This window comes from Rhinatrema bivittatum, chromosome 3, assembly GCF_901001135.1.
Source record: "Rhinatrema bivittatum chromosome 3, aRhiBiv1.1, whole genome shotgun sequence".
NCBI classification, from domain to species: domain Eukaryota; kingdom Metazoa; phylum Chordata; class Amphibia; order Gymnophiona; family Rhinatrematidae; genus Rhinatrema; species Rhinatrema bivittatum.
In genome coordinates, this window is record NC_042617.1 from 435,205,903 (window position 1) to 435,224,844 (window position 18,942).

Genomic DNA, 18,942 nt, shown 5'->3' on the forward strand with positions numbered 1-18,942 from the left:
GTAAGGCATGACTCTGCACTTTTATTATTTGTCCACACTAAATTTCATCTGCCCTTTAGATGCCCAGCTTTTAACTAATATGAATCATTTGTGCATATACAAATTTGCGAATCTCAGTCATTATTCTTTTTCTAAATCATTAATTAATATATTAAATACCACTTATCCCAGCAAGGATCCCTGGGGAAAACTAATCAGTTAGTCCTACTTTGCTTCCTATCTTTTAACCAGTTACCAATCCACATTAGAACATAGCCTCCTATCCCAGGGATATCCTGGAAACCTGGTCTGTTTGTGGCATTCGAGGACTGGAATTTGCCAACACTGACCTATCCCGTGACATTTTAATTTTCAGGACTCTCTCATGAGGGACTTCATCAAATGCCTTCTGAAAATCCAGGTGCACTATATCAACTGGCTCACCCTTATTCAAATGTTATTTATACTTTCAAGTCTAAGACTAGAGAGGCATGACTTTCTTTTGCTAAACCCATGGTAGCACTTTTCTGTTAAGCCATATCTGTCCTTCTGTTCTTAACCATAGCTTCTACCGTTTTGCCTAACACTGAAATCAGGCTCATTGGTGTGTAGTTGCCTAGATCTCAGTTGGAGACCTTTCTAAAAGGAGGTGGTTTGTTAATTGCATTTAAGAATAGCTTGCAATTATAATTCATGAATCCTGAAATAAACCATTCTCATGAAATGTTATTGGTAACTTCTAATTTCTGGAGTATATGTCTATGTTACATTCCCTCAGGACTCCTCTCACATAACTGTTCTCCTGTCATAGAAGTGTTAATCTCTGCAGACTTAAATATGAACTCTACACTGGTTTTAGAAGATTTTAATAATCATGTCGACAAGGTATCATTATCAACTGCCTGTCAAGATTTTCTATTTTCTATGATAACATAAGGTTTTGAACAAATTATTCATGAACCAACACATGAGAAAGGACATACGTTAGATTTAAAATTTGTAAATGAGTATTTTAGCATGCAGGGATATTCAGATGTGAAATTCACTAGTGAAATTGTCAGATCATTATTTAATTAATTTGCAGCTCAACTTTCCGATTAAGAAATTCAGTCAGTGCACAGAAAAAACTCCTCACTTGTCTCGGGGACACATTGGTAGCGAACAATTAAAGGAACTATGGGTACATATTCTTATGAGACTTTCATAAGATGATTCCACTGAGCTGGTTACACATTGGTATAATACATTGCACCATCTAGTTGATCAAATTGCTTCTCAGAAGTTGATTAGGCCATGGAGAGCTAACATCATTCTATGGAACAATGATGACAAATGAACAAATGCTAAACTGAGTAAAGGCGAAAGAAAGTGGCAGAAATCTCATACATTTTATGATAAGCAATCTTATCTCAATTTCTTTAAAATGTATGCAGAATGTACAGAAAAGGCAAAGAAATCTAACTATTATAAAAATAAATTCAGCCAGCCAGTTGTTTAAAAAAGTAAAATATCTTACTCGAGATCTTGGTTCACTCGATGATTCATCTGTTAGAATAAATACAATCAGTTGTGAAGCCTTTGCAAAATCATTTGAGGAAAAGATTTTAAAAATCTGGTGCTTCTTTTCCGAGAATACCCAGATGCTTTACCCCATGGCTAAAAATGCTAGTTAGGAGAAATTTGAATATGTTACACAAACAAAAATTGTGCAAATAATTCAAAAATTAACTGTCTCATGTATTAGATCCATGCAGTACCTCTAAATTAAAGATCTTACGAGATGATTTGGCCCCTTATTTGGCTAGGTTAGTGAATGCCCTCGCAGAAGATGGAACCTTTCCAGATCAGTTAAAACTGAACATAGTTACCCTGATACCAGGAAACTTAAAATCTGATTTAACTGATCCATTAAATTACTGCCCAGTGCCATCTTTATTATTTCTTGCCAAAATAAGTGAGAAGGAATTTTTAAATCTACTACAGCATTTTCTGGATGATAATAAAATCCTCAATTTAAACCAGTTCAGATTTTGTTCCAGTCATAATCCCAAAATTCTTCTGATAACTATGTTGGACATTTTCAGATGTGACTTTGAGATGTCTAGTACATTTGAGGTGCTGACTTGCTTAGATGAGACCAGAGAACTTTTTATATTGCCGACCCAGTGTTGTGGAACAGCATAAAGGATAAGATTAGGAATATCCAATGTTATGTAACCTTTAGGAAGCAAATAAAAGCTTTGTTTTAAGCAAGCATTTAACATGGATATGTGATCATGTAATCTGTATTTTATTTCATTTTGCATATTTTGTTTTTTTGTTTTATTTTGATTTTTTATATGTTTGTGTTTTTAATAATGTCTTTATAATTTAAAGAGGGGTTTTTTTGTGGTTATTGTAATTTGGTTATGTGCTATTTTTCAATAAGTTTTTGATTTTATGTTTATTATGAGTGCAAGTTGTTACCCACCAAGTACTTTGGATTATGCGAACTATAAATTGTGCGCATGTTATAAAATTCGGGGGCCACGCGCACATGCATGCCGGATTTTATAATCCGCGCACGCATATCCGTGCGGCGTGTGCAAGGGGGGAACCATTCCCTCTCCTCTCCTCCCCACCCCCTAAACCCTTTTCCTTACCTTTTTTTGTCTTATTTTGCTGCTTTCTGCTCCAACAGAGCAGTAGCAATTTGCGCATGCCCCTTCCCACCCCCCGAACTGCCCCTTTCCTTTGGCCCGACACTTCTGCGCATAACGGGAGTTACATGCGCGGCCGAGTCCCTTCTAAAATGCACGCACAAGGCCTGCCCACGCGTGTAAGTGTTTTTTTTATGCATGCCGGCCATTTAAAATCAGCCCGAGAATGCACAGTTTGTGCCCATGCATTAACGTTCTCCACCTTTGAACAACCCAATGTACCCAAGAGATATAAACTCCCTGGAGTGTTCAACTGACAGACGGCCCAAGTGGTTTATGCATTATGTCCATGCTGCCTCATCTATACAGGGCAAACACAAAGAAAGATCCAGATACTTATTGCTGAACAGAAAACCTGAATTAGAACCAAAAAAAAATTCAAGCTCCTTTGGTCAAGAACTGGTTAACAAGTCATCATCATCTTGAAGAATTAAAATTCTTTGTAATTATAAAGTGGTGCTCAGCCAGGGTGGTGACATCTCTTCATTATTATTACAAAAAACGTTTCATCTCAGTGCAAAACCCAAAACCCTACAGGTCTCAATCAAGATTTAGAATGGGCAATGCTTTTATGATTTTTGTAGCCAGCTTAGCTGTTACACTTGATTATTATTAAATCCTGTTATTGCTTCTGTTCTTCAACTTACTATCTTCATACAAGTTAGTTTGCAAGAAAGAGTTTTTGGTTGTAATTTTCTTTTTAAAATTTTTTTGTTACAACATTGCATTGACCATGTCATATTCTTTTCTCCTAATTATAATATGGCTTGCTAAAAAAGATCCTATATACATCATTTATAAGCATCCCTTGTAGGTGTGTATGGATTTTATTTTGTTTTCTTACTTATGTTTAAGACTGTGGTTCTCCATTCTGGGTCTAAAGGGTTTTCAAAATGTTTTCTAATATCGCATGCATGATAGGTTTCCAGTTGTTGCTGTGATTTTCCTGCACTCATTCTCTCGTTTAAAACCTTTGGATGGTAGCGCGCATGCATGGCATCTCCCATCCACAGAGAAGGCCTCTGTATTATGCCAGTTGCTCGGCGCAGTTAATCTCAGGGCAGTTATATTTGAGGTAATCTGCCTTTTTTACTAAAATAGTCTGCTGAAAATACTTTCAATTTGGGGTTGTTTATGGTTTAAAATATTAGAAGATGATTCTGAATCCTATGTTTGAATTTCAGATGCATTGCTGTTTGTGGGAGAGGCTGCCTTTGTTTAAGAAAGCTTGCGGCACCATTGGTTATCCATTGTATAAAGAACCACCATTCTTTTGAACAACTTCGATGTTATGTGATTGAGGTTGTTAAAAAGCTTTATTAGTGGGAAGGGGTAATTTGGAAGTATATTTGACAAGAAGAGAGCAACAAGGGATATATCAGTTGAATACTGTTGAAACAAGAGGGTTAAATGCAGTTATAGAATGGAGTTCCATTTAAATCAAAACAAAAGTATTGAAATCAACAGCCAATAGGAGAATATTAACACTGGTTACACAGATGAAGATTGGATGGCTGTGTGGAGAATTGATTAGCCAACATAAGATTTCATCGACTGCAAATAGGGCAGTTGGCACTGGTTTGAATGTATACCATCACTGAACACAGACATATTAATGCTATAAGTGTTTATATTACCATATAAATTTACAAAAATTACAGGAATAAATCATGATTAAAAAAGGACTTAATCCCATTAACAGAATATTCATTTGAAAAAAGGTTGTAAAAGGTACAAAAGTCCACAACTAATGAGAAATAACAGACATAAAACCAAGAAACTGGTGGCCAATGTTTGAGGAAATTATAAAAATTAGAAAGCAAAATATTTTTGACTTTGCATTTCCTGTTCTAAAATTATAAAAATACAAAATTAAATTAATCCATACCCACCTAATCCACTTGTAATAAATTATGTATGTAATTTGGTTAACTGCTATTTTTACAGTCAATAATTTCTGACAATTAATCCTACTCTAACATATCGATAACTAAGTTGCACCATTACCTCATGCTTCTTGTATCCCAGCCACGAATGGCTGAGTCATTGGCTGTTGCAATTTGTGTACAATTGTGGTGAGGGCTCCATCGTCCAGAGGTAAATTTCAGCTGTCCTTTCCCTTCCAAAGCTGCAGAGCTAGAAAGCTTTGCAAAAGAGAAAAAAAAACAAAAACAAAATAAAACATGCTAATTTTTAAAAAGTTAAAGTCGAGAGGAAAATAGACAAGACTATGCAAGAATGCATATAATCAAGGAAAACTGTATTGTTACCTTGTAATTTAATACATGAATGAGCATATAATAAAGAAAACATTTCCTCATTTTAACCAGAAAGGAATAGATCTAATGGTATGTCAAGTAAATTCCTAAGAAATACATTTAGATTTTAAAAAAAATCTTGGTTTCTCACATTTTTCAGAGTCAGAACTGAAAAATTGAATGGTAGTGGGAGGACACTTTAAGTATATTCAAAGACAGATGCTACAAGAATTGAGGAACAAGAAAGGAAAGGAAAGGAAAGGAAAGGGAGAGATGTGGACACTAGAAAAAAATAAAGGGAAGTTATGAATTAAGTGAAAGCAATCAAATAAATGTAATCTTACTTTGCAGGTTTCAAGTTTTCATTTATTTCAGAAACGTTGCAAATGTTAAGAAATACAATTCTTTGGACATCTCCTATGCAGTATCCCTTCTCAAAAACAGCTTCATCATTAAAGGCTCAATTGTATTTGCCATCAACAACAGTTCTAGCAATATGCACCATTACACTAAGAACATAAGAACATAAGAAATTGCCATACTGGGTCAGACCATGGGTCCATCAAGCCCAGCATCCTGTTTCCAACAGTGGCCAAACCAGGCCATAAGAACCTGGCAAGTACCCAAAAACTAAGTCTATTCCATGTTACCATTGCTAATGGCAGTGGCTATTCTCTAAGTGAACTTAATAGCAGGTCATGGACTTCTCCTCCAAGAACTTATCCAATCCTTTTTTAAACACAGCTATACTAACTGCACTAACCACATCCTCTGGCAACAAATTCAAGAGTTTAATTGTGCGTTGAGTAAAACTGAACATCTTATACATCATACCTACAGTACCTGAATGCAATTCGCTTTGAAGGGCCGAAAAGCCGAATATAGACAAATAAAACTCAAGTCAGTGATAACTGTATAGGATTTGTTGATGAACAAAGTATGTCAAGAGAAACTATATTCAAATGACCAAATAACTAACCTTAGTTTTTGACTTCAAAGGCTTAGAAGACAGCAGTAGAGAAGCTGTAAATTGCTTTTGCTCCTTAACAAAAATTGAATACCATTACTTAACCCAGCTCCACACACCTGCTGGCAGAAATTTACCAACACAGATATTTTCCTTTTAGAAAAGTCAGGCAAGATCTAAAAAAATATGGGTGTCCATATTTAGCCATTGTGATAGCCAGTTAACTGGCTAAGTTCAGGACAGCCTTATGGTCCAACTAGAGTTAGCTGGTTATCTTATCCAGCTAACTCTGCTCCTCCCTGAAATGCCTCTCGCCTGCCCCCAAAATGCTCCAGACTTATCCAGCTAAACTCTAGCCAGGTAACTAGTTGCCTGGCTAGAATTTAGCCACACATGGGCTAAATATAGCCAACTAAGCCACTTAGACAAATAACTAGTACGGTAACCATCTAAATAGTGCTTGAATATGGACCTCATGAAGTCTAAAGCAAGACGTTTCAACAAGTTCTCCAGAAACACTGCCCATAAGCTCTTATTTTACTAAGGAACTGTGGCTCTGTAACCAAGCAAAATTTCAAAAGAGAATTGTAAACAAATGAGATTATTGTGTCAACAGAGACATAAAACACAATACAGGATCAAAAGCAGAACAATACTGAGGGATGAAATCCCATACACTCTGCTTCAGTGTGCAATTTATTGTCCCATGAGACAGGTACTTGAATTAGCTGGGCAATAAACTTTCTTGAATTTCTGAAGGTGGCAGGTAGCTGATCTCCCAGTTCTGGAAAATGCATTGTTTCACTGAGTGCATTAGCTAAAGTTTGAAACTTGTGAGCCATAATGTCAAGGCTTTAATACCACCGATTACAATAAAATGATTTCTACTTACAGGAAAGTTTTAATCAAAATACCTTCACAATACAAAACTAATAGAAGTAAAATTATAATTGTCTGATGAATCAACATTATGACCAACCCTATTCACAAATCACTTACTCTCAGAAACATGAATGGGACAAATTGAGATCCTAATAAGAATTTAGACTATAAGTAGAATACTGAATCATTCTCCAGGTCTTCGTAAAAAAAGGAAGTTCATATGGAAGAAGAAAGTGATTGCTTAATATGAAAAAAACTGCCCTAATTTTAAAAGAAAAAATATTCTTGTACATGCTAAAATCTCTGACATAAAAAACCAAAACCTTTTATTTATAATTTTGAAATGAACTATTCAGATAACAATACATTATCCAGATCAACAGTGAATATCCAAAACAAAGAAGAACTGGCTAGATGCCAATACAAAGAGAATTTTCAAAAATGTCAATATATCAAGTTCAAAAACAGATAAGGTGGACAAGATAAAATATTGAAAAAAAAGGCCAAGAAATGTATCAATAAACAAGCAAAGTAAACCTTAGACAACCTACTCGACAATATTTCAGGCATATACAAAAAAATCATCCATGGGACCAACAAAGATCTTATTCATCAGAAATGAGGGATGAATCAGAGACCTCCAACCTCTCAGTGTCCAGAGTTAACTTACAAGTGGCCAGAAATGGATCCAGGTGCTCTGGTTCAAAGAAAATGTACAACAGAACCCTTAGAAGGCTAGTGCAGAGAAAAAGAAGCACACATATTTATCATATCCAAATGCTTTGAAAGAAATACTTCCTTCTGGCTTGTGTCACCTTGGCCACATTCAGAAACATCTTTACACGTAAAGTTAGAAAATGTTCTCTGTTTCTGTGTGAAACATTGATTTTAAACCAACTCTTTATCAGACTGAAATACAAACTATAACACTAAAGGTGTGTCAAGCATTAATTCAACAAAATGTGTTGTGGGTTTGGGCCGTAGCAGGGTTGTGGTGAATACCACCTCCAGGAGTGGCACAGGAGGGTGAAGCTGGAGCTGAGTGGTCTGGTGAGGCTGGAACAGGAGCAAGCGCAGACTGTGCTGGAGCTTAGGGATAAAGTGAAGCTGAAAAGGTGATCTGGAGCAAGTTGCAGGCTGGAATGGCACTCAAACACTGGACCTGCGTGCAGGTAAGGGTAGATCTGGAACACAGGAACAGAGTGAAGGTAAGCATGGAGCTGGATGCAGATAAGCGTGGAACTAGAACACTGGAGCTGAGTGCTGGTAAGGGCAGAACTGGAACACAGGAATAGAGTGAAGGTAAGCGTGGAGCTGGATGCAGATAAGCGTGGAACCAGAACACTGGAGCTGAGTGCGGGTAAGGGCAGTACTGGAACACAGGAATAGAGTGAAGGTAAGCGTGGCGCTGGATGCAGGTAAGCGCGGAAAGAGAACACTGGAGCTGAGTGCTGGTAAGGGCAGAACTGGAACACAGGAACAGAGTGAAGGTAAGTGTGGAGCTGGATGCAGATAAGCGTGGAACTAGAACCCTGGAGCTGAGTGCTGGTAAGGGCAGAACTGGAACACAGGAACAGAGTGAAGGTAAGCGTGGAGCTGGATGCAGATAAGCGTGGAACTAGAACCCTGGAGCTGAGTGCTGGTAAGGGCAGAACTGGAACACAGGAACAGAGTGAAAGTAAGCGTGGAGCTGGATGCACATAAAAGTGTGGAACTAGAACACTGGAGCTGAGTGCGGGTAAGGGCAGAACTGGAACACAGGAACAGAGTGAAGGTAAGCGTGGAGCTGGATGCAGATAAGCACGGAAAGAGAACACTGGAGCTGAGTGCGGGTAAGGGCAGAACTGGAACACAGGAACAGAGTGAAGGTAAGCGTGGAGCTGGATGCAGGTAAGCGTGGAACTAGAACACTGGAGCTGAGTGCGGGTAAGGGCAGAACTGGAACACAGGAACAGAGTGAAGGTAAGCGTGGAGCTGGATGCAGATAAGCGTGGAACCAGAACACTGGAGCTGAGTGCGGGTAAGGGCAGTACTGGAACACAGGAATAGAGTGAAGGTAAGCGTGGCGCTGGATGCAGGTAAGCGCGGAAAGAGAACACTGGAGCTGAGTGCTGGTAAGGGCAGAACTGGAACACAGGAACAGAGTGAAGGTAAGCGTGGAGCTGGATGCAGATAAGCGTGGAACTAGAACCCTGGAGCTGAGTGCTGGTAAGGGCAGAACTGGAACACAGAAACAGAGTGAAAGTAAGCGTGGAGCTGGATGCACATAAAAGTGTGGAACTAGAACACTGGAGCTGAGTGCGGGTAAGGGCAGAACTGGAACACAGGAACAGAGTGAAGGTAAGCGTGGAGCTGGATGCAGATAAGCATGGAAAGAGAACACTGGAGCTGAGTGCGGGTAAGGGCAGAACTGGAACACAGGAACAGAGTGAAGGTAAGCGTGGAGCTGGATGCAGGTAAGCGTGGAACTAGAACACTGGAGCTGAGTGCGGGTAAGGGCAGAACTGGAACACAGGAACAGAGTGAAGGTAAGCATGGCACTGGATGCAGGTAAGCGTGGAACTAGAACACTGGAGCTGAGTGCGGGTAAGGGCAGAACTGGAACACAGGAACAGAGTGAAGGTAAGCGTGGAGCTGGATGCAGGTAAGCACGGAAAGAGAACACTGGAGCTGAGTGCTGGTAAGGGCAGAACTGGAACACAGGAACAGAGTGAAGGTAAGCGTGGAGCTGGATGCAGGTAAGCGTGGAACTAGAACACTGGAGCTGAGTGCGGGTAAGGGCAGAACTGGAACACAGGTTTAGAGTGAAGGTAAGCGTGGAGCTGGATGCAGGTAAAGTGCACTGGAACAACTGGAACAGACTAGAGTTGGGCAAGGGTAAGCGTGGAACTGGAATAGGGACTGGGACAAGACAGGACAAACCAAGACAAGAACTACATAGAACATGGAAAAGAGAATGCCCGAAGGAAGGAAGGCAAGGAAGTCCCTAAGGGGAAAGGTAGAGAGAGGCTTAGAAACAAGAGAGACCTAGGAGTCTAAGGGCTAGGCCGGAGGCTAGGAAATAGGAAGGCTTGGAAACAGAAGACACCTGGGAGTCTCAGGCAGGCCTGACGGGACAGAAAACCAGAGGCCACAGGACAGGCAAGGGAACTAGGAAACAGAAGGCCCAAGGGTCAAGGAACAAGACTCAAGGAAACAAGAGTCAGAAGGCCTGGAGGCCACGAGGAAATACAGAGAATGACATGGAAAGGCCACAAGGCATGGGTGGCTACAGCAAGGAGCCCAAGGGAACTCGATGCTGAAGCATTGAGGCATGGGAGAGGCAGCATTAAGTAGGGCAGGAGTCTTTACTGCTGCCCCCATTATTTTCAATGGGGCATCTTTACTAATAACGTGTTTGTGTTAACATTTTAATGAACCTTTGTGAATATGTCTGTGACAAAGAAGATACAACAAAGATTTAGAGATAATTTTAAAAAGTCACAATTAATTGAAGAAACATCTTCCTTAGTCAGGGATTGAGTCTTAGCCTCCAAATTCCTCCCACCTTCTATTCTTTTATCCACAACATAAAAAGCTTTAATAAATAGGAGGTAACAAGCCCTCTTGTATTTGTTTGCACTTCAGTCATTATCTACAAAACAGCTCTCATTGCCCAACAATCTGCATTTTAGAAAAATTAATATTTAACATTCCTATTTTTAAAATGTTTTCTAAATTTCCAGATTCTCAAAGTGATACATTTTCTCATAGTGTATCATACGCAGCTGGCAAATAAATTGTCTTACTTGCCAAATCAGAAGCTTTATTATTTACAGATTTCACTTCAGCCTTCTGAGTAGTACGTGCCCAACTCAGAGATTGAGTTTCTTGATCAGAGGCCTTGAGGCCAGGCACCATGAGGTCTTCTAGACATGAAATTACACAAGCACTTCAAAGCCTTTTCGGTGGATAAAACAGGTTTTATCTGCATGAATTGTTTGTTTGAAAAATGCCCTCTCAACATGGTTAAAAGTACACGGGGAGTTCTCTAATGCACTTACTTTTTTTTGCTACATTACGAGGAGGTATGTGGGGTGGAGGAGAAAAGTAATGCATTTAGACTGCATTTTCAAATCCATGCACATTATCTTCCATTACAAAAGCACCTGGACAAAAAGCATAAACGTCCACGAGTATTCTGTACCCAGGACAAGTTTCAAAGGGAAATTTAATGCATACCTTTGCTTTGAGAATTGGTGCAAAGAACTCCTGGACTTTATCCTAATGCACGCAGTTTGAAAATTGTCCCTGTAAGCCATTGCTTGTTATTTCATACATTTTTTTTTTGTTTTAGTTATGACTTGTGCTTTGTAGATTTTCTATGTGGGCATACATTATGTATGTATACTGTATATCCAGGGACGGTAACTTTCAAATTGGCACATGGGTACACTTTGGCACTTGTGCATCAGCACGCACCTAGATACATGGCTATTTTATAATTTGTGCAATTGCTATAAAATAGCCTGGCTGCACGCACATGATCACCCAGTTTTAAGTGGGCACGCAAATCCCAATTCTATTGCATAAGTCAGGTTATTTTATAATGGGTGCACATTCATGCAATTGCCAGTTTCAATAGTTCATCCACCAGTTCACCCGTTTAAAAGCTAGATCCTCCAAACCCCCCTGGTTTGATAGCCTGCACTCCCCCCAATTACCACAGACCTTTTAAAGCTGGCAGAAATGGATAATTTCTTGTATAAGTTACACCTCCTCCATAGCAGAAGAAAAGTTATGCCGCAGTGAACCGGGGCACATACATATTTACGTGCCATCTCATGGCCACACCCCAAAATGCCCTTGCCCTGCCCAGACCACGCCCCTTTTTGAAATCAAGTAAGTTGTGTGCACAGCAGAAGATATACATGCATTTGGGTGGCTTTTTAAAATTCGTTGGGTGTGCACAAGCCCAACTTGTGTGTGCATCTCTCAATTTTGGCACATGCAAGGCTTTTAAAATTCACCTTCTAATCAGCATGACTTGTTTTCATAATATTTTGCATGAATTTGATTATTGATTGTAGATTATTGGAGATCCCTACACATAAATCTATTTGCTTAGCTGAGTCACATTCTCGTATTTGCAGCATCGCAGGTTACACCCTTTGGAATAGTCTCCCAGAACAACTAAAAATGGAATATAAACCACTACATTTTAACATAAGAACATAAGAAATTGCCATGCTGGGTCAGACCAAGGGTCCATTAAGCCCAGCATCCTGTTTCTAACAGAGGCCAAAACCAGGCCACAAGAACCTGGCAATTACCCAAACACTAAGAAGATCCCATGCTACTGATGCAATTAATAGCAGTGGCTATTCCCTAAGTAAACTTGATTAATAGCCATTAATGGACTTCTCCTCCAAGAACTTATCCAAACCTTTTTTGAACCCAGTTACACTAACTGCACTAACCACATCCTCTGGCCACAAATTCTAGAGCTTAATTGTGCGTTGAGTGAAAAAGAATTTTCTCCGATTAGTCTTAAATGTGCTACTTGCTAACTTCATGGAATGCCCCTAGTCCTTCTATTATTCGAAAGTGAAAATAACCGAGTCACATCTACTCGTTCAAGACCTCTCATGATCTTAAAGACCTCTATCATATCCCCCCCTCAGCCGTCTCTTCTCCAAGCTGAACATCCCTAATCTCTTCAGCCTTTCCTCATAGGGAAGCTGTTCCATCCCCTTTATCATTTTGGTTGCCCTTCTCTGTACCTTCTCCATCGCAACTATATCTTTTTTGAGATACGGCGACCAGAATTGTACACAGTATTCAAGGTGTGGTCTCACCATGGAGCGATATAGAGGCATTATGACATTTTCCGTTCTATTAACTATTCCCTTCCTAATAATTCCTAACATTCTATTTGCTTTTTTGACTGCTGCATGTTAAAATCTTACCTTTTCTCCAAAGCTTTCTCTACTTGGTGATTTCAAGGGATTATAGCAAGGGATTGTAGTATGCCTTATTATGGTTGATAACTAGCAATTTCTGTCAGTTGTGTTTAAGATTTTAATCTTTTCTATTTAATTTTTATTTAGTCTAGTGTTTAGTTTTTGTACTATTTGTAAGTTACTGTGTTTTTATTATATATGTAATTCTTGTTGACCGCTAAGGTCTGTGGATTAGTGGGCTACAAATTTGTAAAATAAACAGATTGGTATACAATAATTTTCACTTGAGATGTTCTCTTTATATTAATGGTAGCAAGCAATGTATAGTCATCACTGTACAATATGTAGATTAATGATCAGTGTTTTTCGTCAGAAGTGCTATTGTCAGTAAAAACCAAAATAATTTTTGGTCCATTCATCTACAAATTTAAACCCTTAGAAAACCTTTGGGTAAATTGCCTGGCAGGATGGACAAATTGGAAAATAAAATTGGTACAAAAATTCAAACTGTTATGTTATGTTATAGTTAAACCTGATAGGAATTGTAAGGCTAAATAAACTGGACGGATGGGCAGACTAAATGGGTCATATGGTCTTTTTCTGCCATCATGTTTCTATGTTTCTTCTTCTGATCAATTATTCATTCAACCAGGCTAGTTGGAGAGTGGAGCAAAATTACTGTACCAAATCTCGTTAAAGAGAAAACTAGAATGTGCTTTTGGCTATGCCTGACTATCGAGTGGCCTCTGAAGCCTGAATGCATATTATATTCTGGTTACAACTTTAGAAATTAGCAAACAGAGCTGGATTTAGTAACCCATGATAAGGCGATATCGCAAGTTAAACAGCATGTAACAAGTGTTAAATGCTGTTTGTTGCGCGATATCACACGATGTAACAAGATTTCCTCCCTCTATGGAAATAAGCTGCTTTGCATGCATTGCCTAATGCATGCAAAGCAGCTTATGCATAGGCAAACCTATGTTAATAAAACAGCACAGCTGACTTAGAAAAAAGTCAGCAGCATTATTTTAGTGCATTTGAGAGAGCTGTAAGTATTTTCCTGTGGGAGTATCAGGATGCTAATGCAGGTCTCCGATGGTCCTGTGGGAAACTTAAAGGGTCAGAGGCAGGTCAGAGGCCCAAAACTACACTCCCTTAGAGGCCATAAATGACCTCAGGAGGTCAATGGCGACCCCTGCTGTCTTTCCAAAATTAAAAAAAAAAGAATGAGGCCAACTGCAATACAACGAATGCTCCCTTCCCCACATCCTCCCCCTCAAATCACAAAAATGCATCCTTAGCCCACCCACCAAGGTTCAATCCCAGGACCCTGCCCCTGTGACAAGATAGCGGCAAGGTCAGGTCAATGCCATTTTGAAAAATAGCATTGACAGGCCTGGAGATAGGGGTGCTCCGGACACCCACAGAACTCCTATGGATTCTTGAGGTATGTGGGGGTTCAGCTGCGCACCCCCCCCCCCCAAGACTACCATGTAACGTTTTTGGAGGTGGGGAACCACTAGACCTCGGGGATTTTACTTTATTTAGCTGGGGGAGGGAAGGGATGGGCTGGTAGGGAGATCATTTGGCTGAGAGGGCATTTTTGTGATTTAAGGGGAAGGGGTGGGGGAGTGAGTCATCGCTGTGTTGGTCTCATTTATGTTTTGAATTTCAGGGGGTCAGTGCCACCTCGGAAGGCAGTGGTGACCATTTGTGGCCTTTTGGGGGGGGAGGGGGAAGAGCACATCTTTTTGAGCCTTGGATCCTTTAAGTGATGGCAGCCCTGGCCAAGGTAGGCCGCCTTTGTCCCTGAAGGTCCCATACCGTGGAGTAATTTTTTTATTTTTTTTTTTTACGTTTGTGCCGCAATAAAAAATCAAGATGCTGTAATGCCATGACAGTTTGTCGGGAATAGGCAAAATATCACAGTGATGCCGCACCATGATATTTGGCTCCTCCCACAATAAAATATTGTGGCTTAGTAAATCTCCCTAATAGCAATAGCATCTTATTTAATATCATCCTACTAATAGGAAATCATCAACAACAAAAATATATCTTATAGGGATACAGGGAACAATATTATATAAGATTTTTGGCTTAGTGGCATATGTATATAAAACAGCAAAATAGTAGCATGATAAAAAAAAAAATTCTAAAGTATAAGTTCAAAACATTTAAGTTTGCAAATATGACAAACAAACAACAATAGCACACTGGGAGATATGTAAAACTCATACTATAAGAAAACATAAAGAGCCTAATATTTAAAAAAGACATAAGCACCCGGCTTTAAGAGTTACGCACCCATGCTTTTGAATTTAAAACTTTTAATTGGCTCTAAGCCTAAATTTAGGAACCTTAAATCACAAGGCCCCTGAATTACAGTGCCTAAAAAGGTGCGGAGGCATGGGCGGGATGGGAGTGGAAACAACTTTAGAAGCTCAGCACTGATATTTAGGTGAAGGTGCAATTTTGTGCATGTGGATTTAAATGCATGCAGGGGAATTTTCAAAGGCATTAGACATGTAAATGTAAAGCACTATCATAGCAATTTTCAAAAGCCATTTACCTGCACTAAGTACCCGTAACATGGGTAAAACTTATTGACAACTTAATGGCATATATTGTAGCAATTTTCAAAAGCCTACTTACACAACAGGTAAAGTGCATTTAGATAGTTTGACCTAGCGGGGGTCATTTGAAGCCCATGAGGGACTGGAGATTTGGGCCTCTGACCCTTTAATTTTCCCACAGGACTATCGGGGACCTGCATTAGCATCCTGATACTCCCTAGTTTTAGGCATGTAAATGCTTTTGAAAATAGGGCCCATACTTTTGAAAATTGAAAGTATGTGTATAAATCCTCTTGGCCATATTAAAAAAAAAAAAAAAAGAGGTACCAAATCAATCCATAACACTATAAAAAAATAATCCCATTCCCGCCAATCAAATGCCTTCCCTACATCTAATGAGACAGTAAATGCAGGAATCTACAACTATTTAGTACGAGGTAATAAGTTGCAAAATGGACGTGTATTGCAAGAAAAGAACTTTCCCTTAATTGCAAGTGGTCTAGTCCTTATAGGCTTAATTATTCAAAACCATACTTAATCTAAAAGCCAAAGCTCTTATATACATTATACAGTAAACACTGATAAATGACATACGCTTGTAATTTTGTACCAGTAATGGGCCTCTCCTTTTTGTTTTCTAGAAGTACAACCAAGGCCTCTTAAAAAGTACCCCCAGCTTTTCCATAATTGTTTAAAATCTCTGGGTAAGTACTGACTCAAAAGTTTCAAAAAATGTAACACAAAACCCATCCATCTCTGGTGTTTTATGCAAAGTCAAGGATTTAATAGCTATGAAAACTTCAGTACCAGAAACGAGCCCTTTAACCTATTTCTTTTCTCTTCACTAAGCTTAAGAAAAACTAAGGGAACCAAGAAAAGTGCAATCCTTGCAAATAACCATCCACTTCTGAAGTATACAACTGCAAATCATAAGACTCAGATTGTTCAATAATTCTTGAATCACAGTCTCGTTTATCCTTTATTTCTCTGTTTCTCTTCTCTTTCAAAAACCTATCTATAAAAACATGCTTCAGTATGTTTCCTAAACTGAAAGTAATCTTTCTGCAATTGTAGGGCATCTGGTAAACTATTCTATAATGTTACCTCTATGACTGAGAAAGCCTGCCCCTAATGTTTAACAGTTATGCCACAGCCTTCCCTGGGATTTCGCGGACACCTTTAAATGAGGAACACAGTTGCCACCTTGGTTTATAGGATGACAATCTGTCTTTTAAATAACTTAGCCTGAGCCCATTAAGAGCTTTAAAAGTCATTATTATAAGCTTGAATTCAACTCGTGCCTCTAATGGGAGCAAATGAAGAGCTTCATTACAGGGGAAACATAGTCCCTTGGTTTTCAGGCCTCTCACAGTTCTAGCGGACATGTTCTACATTATCTGTCATTGTTTCAATTGTTTCTGTCTTAATCCTACATATACCACATTACATTAGCCTAGCTTAGACATAAGAGCTTAGATTACTATTGCCAGATCTTTTTTAGATAAATACGATTGAAGTTGACAAATTACACTAAGATAAATTGACGATGTTTGGGAGACAGCTGAAATATGTGAGGTCACTGTCAGTTCTGCATCTAATCAAACCCCTAAATTGTGAATCTTCTGGCTCAGGAAGAGAAACAGCTCCATTCAACAATATTTTATATTCTGCCTGGGGTCTTGTATTCCAAATCCATAGGATTCAGGATTTTGTCACATTTAGCTCTAGTTTATGGGACTGAAATCATTCTGTAACTCTCCTCAGGTAGTGATTGATTTTAACCACCTCATTACCAATTACTAGGTAAAACACTTGTACATCATCTGAAAAACAAATGATACTTTACACCTTCTTCTTGGAAGATCCTACAAAGACTACATATTATATATAATAAGCAGAGAGCACTGAGCATTGAGGTCCTCCACAAATAAGTTTCCATGACTAGATTTACAAGGGCCCAGTACTACTTGCTCTATTTTTTTTTTTTTTTTAATAATTCTTATATCTTGCTTTGTAATACAAAAATGAATGAAAGCAGCATACAATGTAACATATACTTCCTGTGGTCTGTTTCTCAAATAAGAAATGAATCATTGGAGAACCATCTCTCTCCCCCCCCCCTCATTAAAAAAAACCCCCAGGTGTCTAGACTTGTTATTTTCAGTCACATATATTGCTTTTTGCATTACAAAGTATTTATTTACTTGCTGTCTGGCTTCTTAATACGTTATATTTGTTCATCAATTTTTGTAACTGCCAAGATAAAGGATTTTTCTCTTTATGTTTATATTAGGTTTCCAATTGACTTATTTCTCTAATCCAAGTTCAAGTTTGTTAATTTATTTTTCCTGGCCACATTGTTAATTATTATCCCAACTTCCATCTTGAGTAGTTTTAATTGCATCCTATTTTACTGTAAAAGGGATATCACATATATCATTAAATAGTCTCTTATGAACCTCAATTACTCTATAAAATTCAGAATCCACCAAGAACATAAGAACATGCCATACTGGGTCAGACCAAGGGTCCATCAAGCCCAGCATCCTGTTTCCAACAGTGGCCAATCCAGGCCATAAGAACCTGGCAAGTACCCAAAAACTAAATCTATTCCATGTTACTGTTGCTAGTAATAGCAGTGGCTAATTTCTAAGTCAACTTAATTAATAGCAGAAAGAGTTGCTAAATCTCCAGATTAGGCTGCTGTTACTTGAATATTCCCATGCCAAAGTTGGTGATATTCCTGAATGATTCTTAATTTCCAAGGTCTCTGTTAATTGTTTTGGTAATTTTAAGGTAGCTAAACAGTTTTACAGAAAGATGTATATCCAAGACCAGGTTCAGTGGTTGGTTAAAATTGCTGGATGAGATAAAATGATTCATTATTATGTTTAAAAACTTGAATACACGGGATTCAAGATGGCTCCTTGAACGGTTGCTGATTTGGATGATCTCTTATTTTCCTGAAATAAAATTGTATTACCTTCATAGTTTTGATGCCGCATAAAAGAAAAGGCAAAGTGAGGGTGTATCCAACCGTGCCCCCACTTCCAGCTGGCCAACGAGTGATATCCCAATTCGCGACCCCCATTTCGCAATCTGGGGCCGCGAGCCCCGTAGGCGGAACAGGAGCAGGAGTCCCGTCATCGCCAGGGGAGATATCGCTGACCCCACCGGAGCTGCGCGATCAGCAGAGGATGACCCCTCCTGGAGCCGTCGAGCAAGCTGAGTTGCCGGTGAATGACGACACAGGAATGGTTCAGCATGGTGGACTGCTCGGCGTTTCGGCGGAGTTGGAGAGTTCGTCCTTCCACCACATGAATCCGGGGATCCCTGCGATGCCTAAGGATAGTATCGGGAAAGAAATGCAGATACCATCGGCAGGAGGAGGAGAGAAGGAGGCAAGAGGAGGTATGAAACCCTCCTTGGAGGTAAAAAGACCGGCTGTAATAACCATGGAGTCCTTATGGGACTTAATAGTGGGGATGACCAGGGTGGTCAATGAATATACCCAAAAAACGGATGAACAGTCCCTCAGAATGGATGCCTTGGAAAATCAAATTAAAAATGAAGGTCAAACAAACGAATTGCTTCAAATTAAATGATTTAAAACAGCTTTCTGACTTAAATACTGGC

The 18,942-nt window shown here is 39.2% G+C and overlaps 1 protein-coding gene across 1 annotated transcript in view; it reads right to left on the minus strand.

Annotated features, from left to right (window-relative positions):
- Positions 1-18,942, minus strand: part of EIPR1 (EARP complex and GARP complex interacting protein 1) — a 486,875-nt gene that overhangs the window by 100,657 nt on the left and 367,276 nt on the right. Inside the window, exon 6 of the mRNA XM_029595793.1 lies at positions 4,686-4,822. Within this exon, the coding sequence (XP_029451653.1) occupies positions 4,686-4,822 (137 nt within the window). The remainder of the gene's footprint in view (positions 1-4,685; positions 4,823-18,942) is intronic.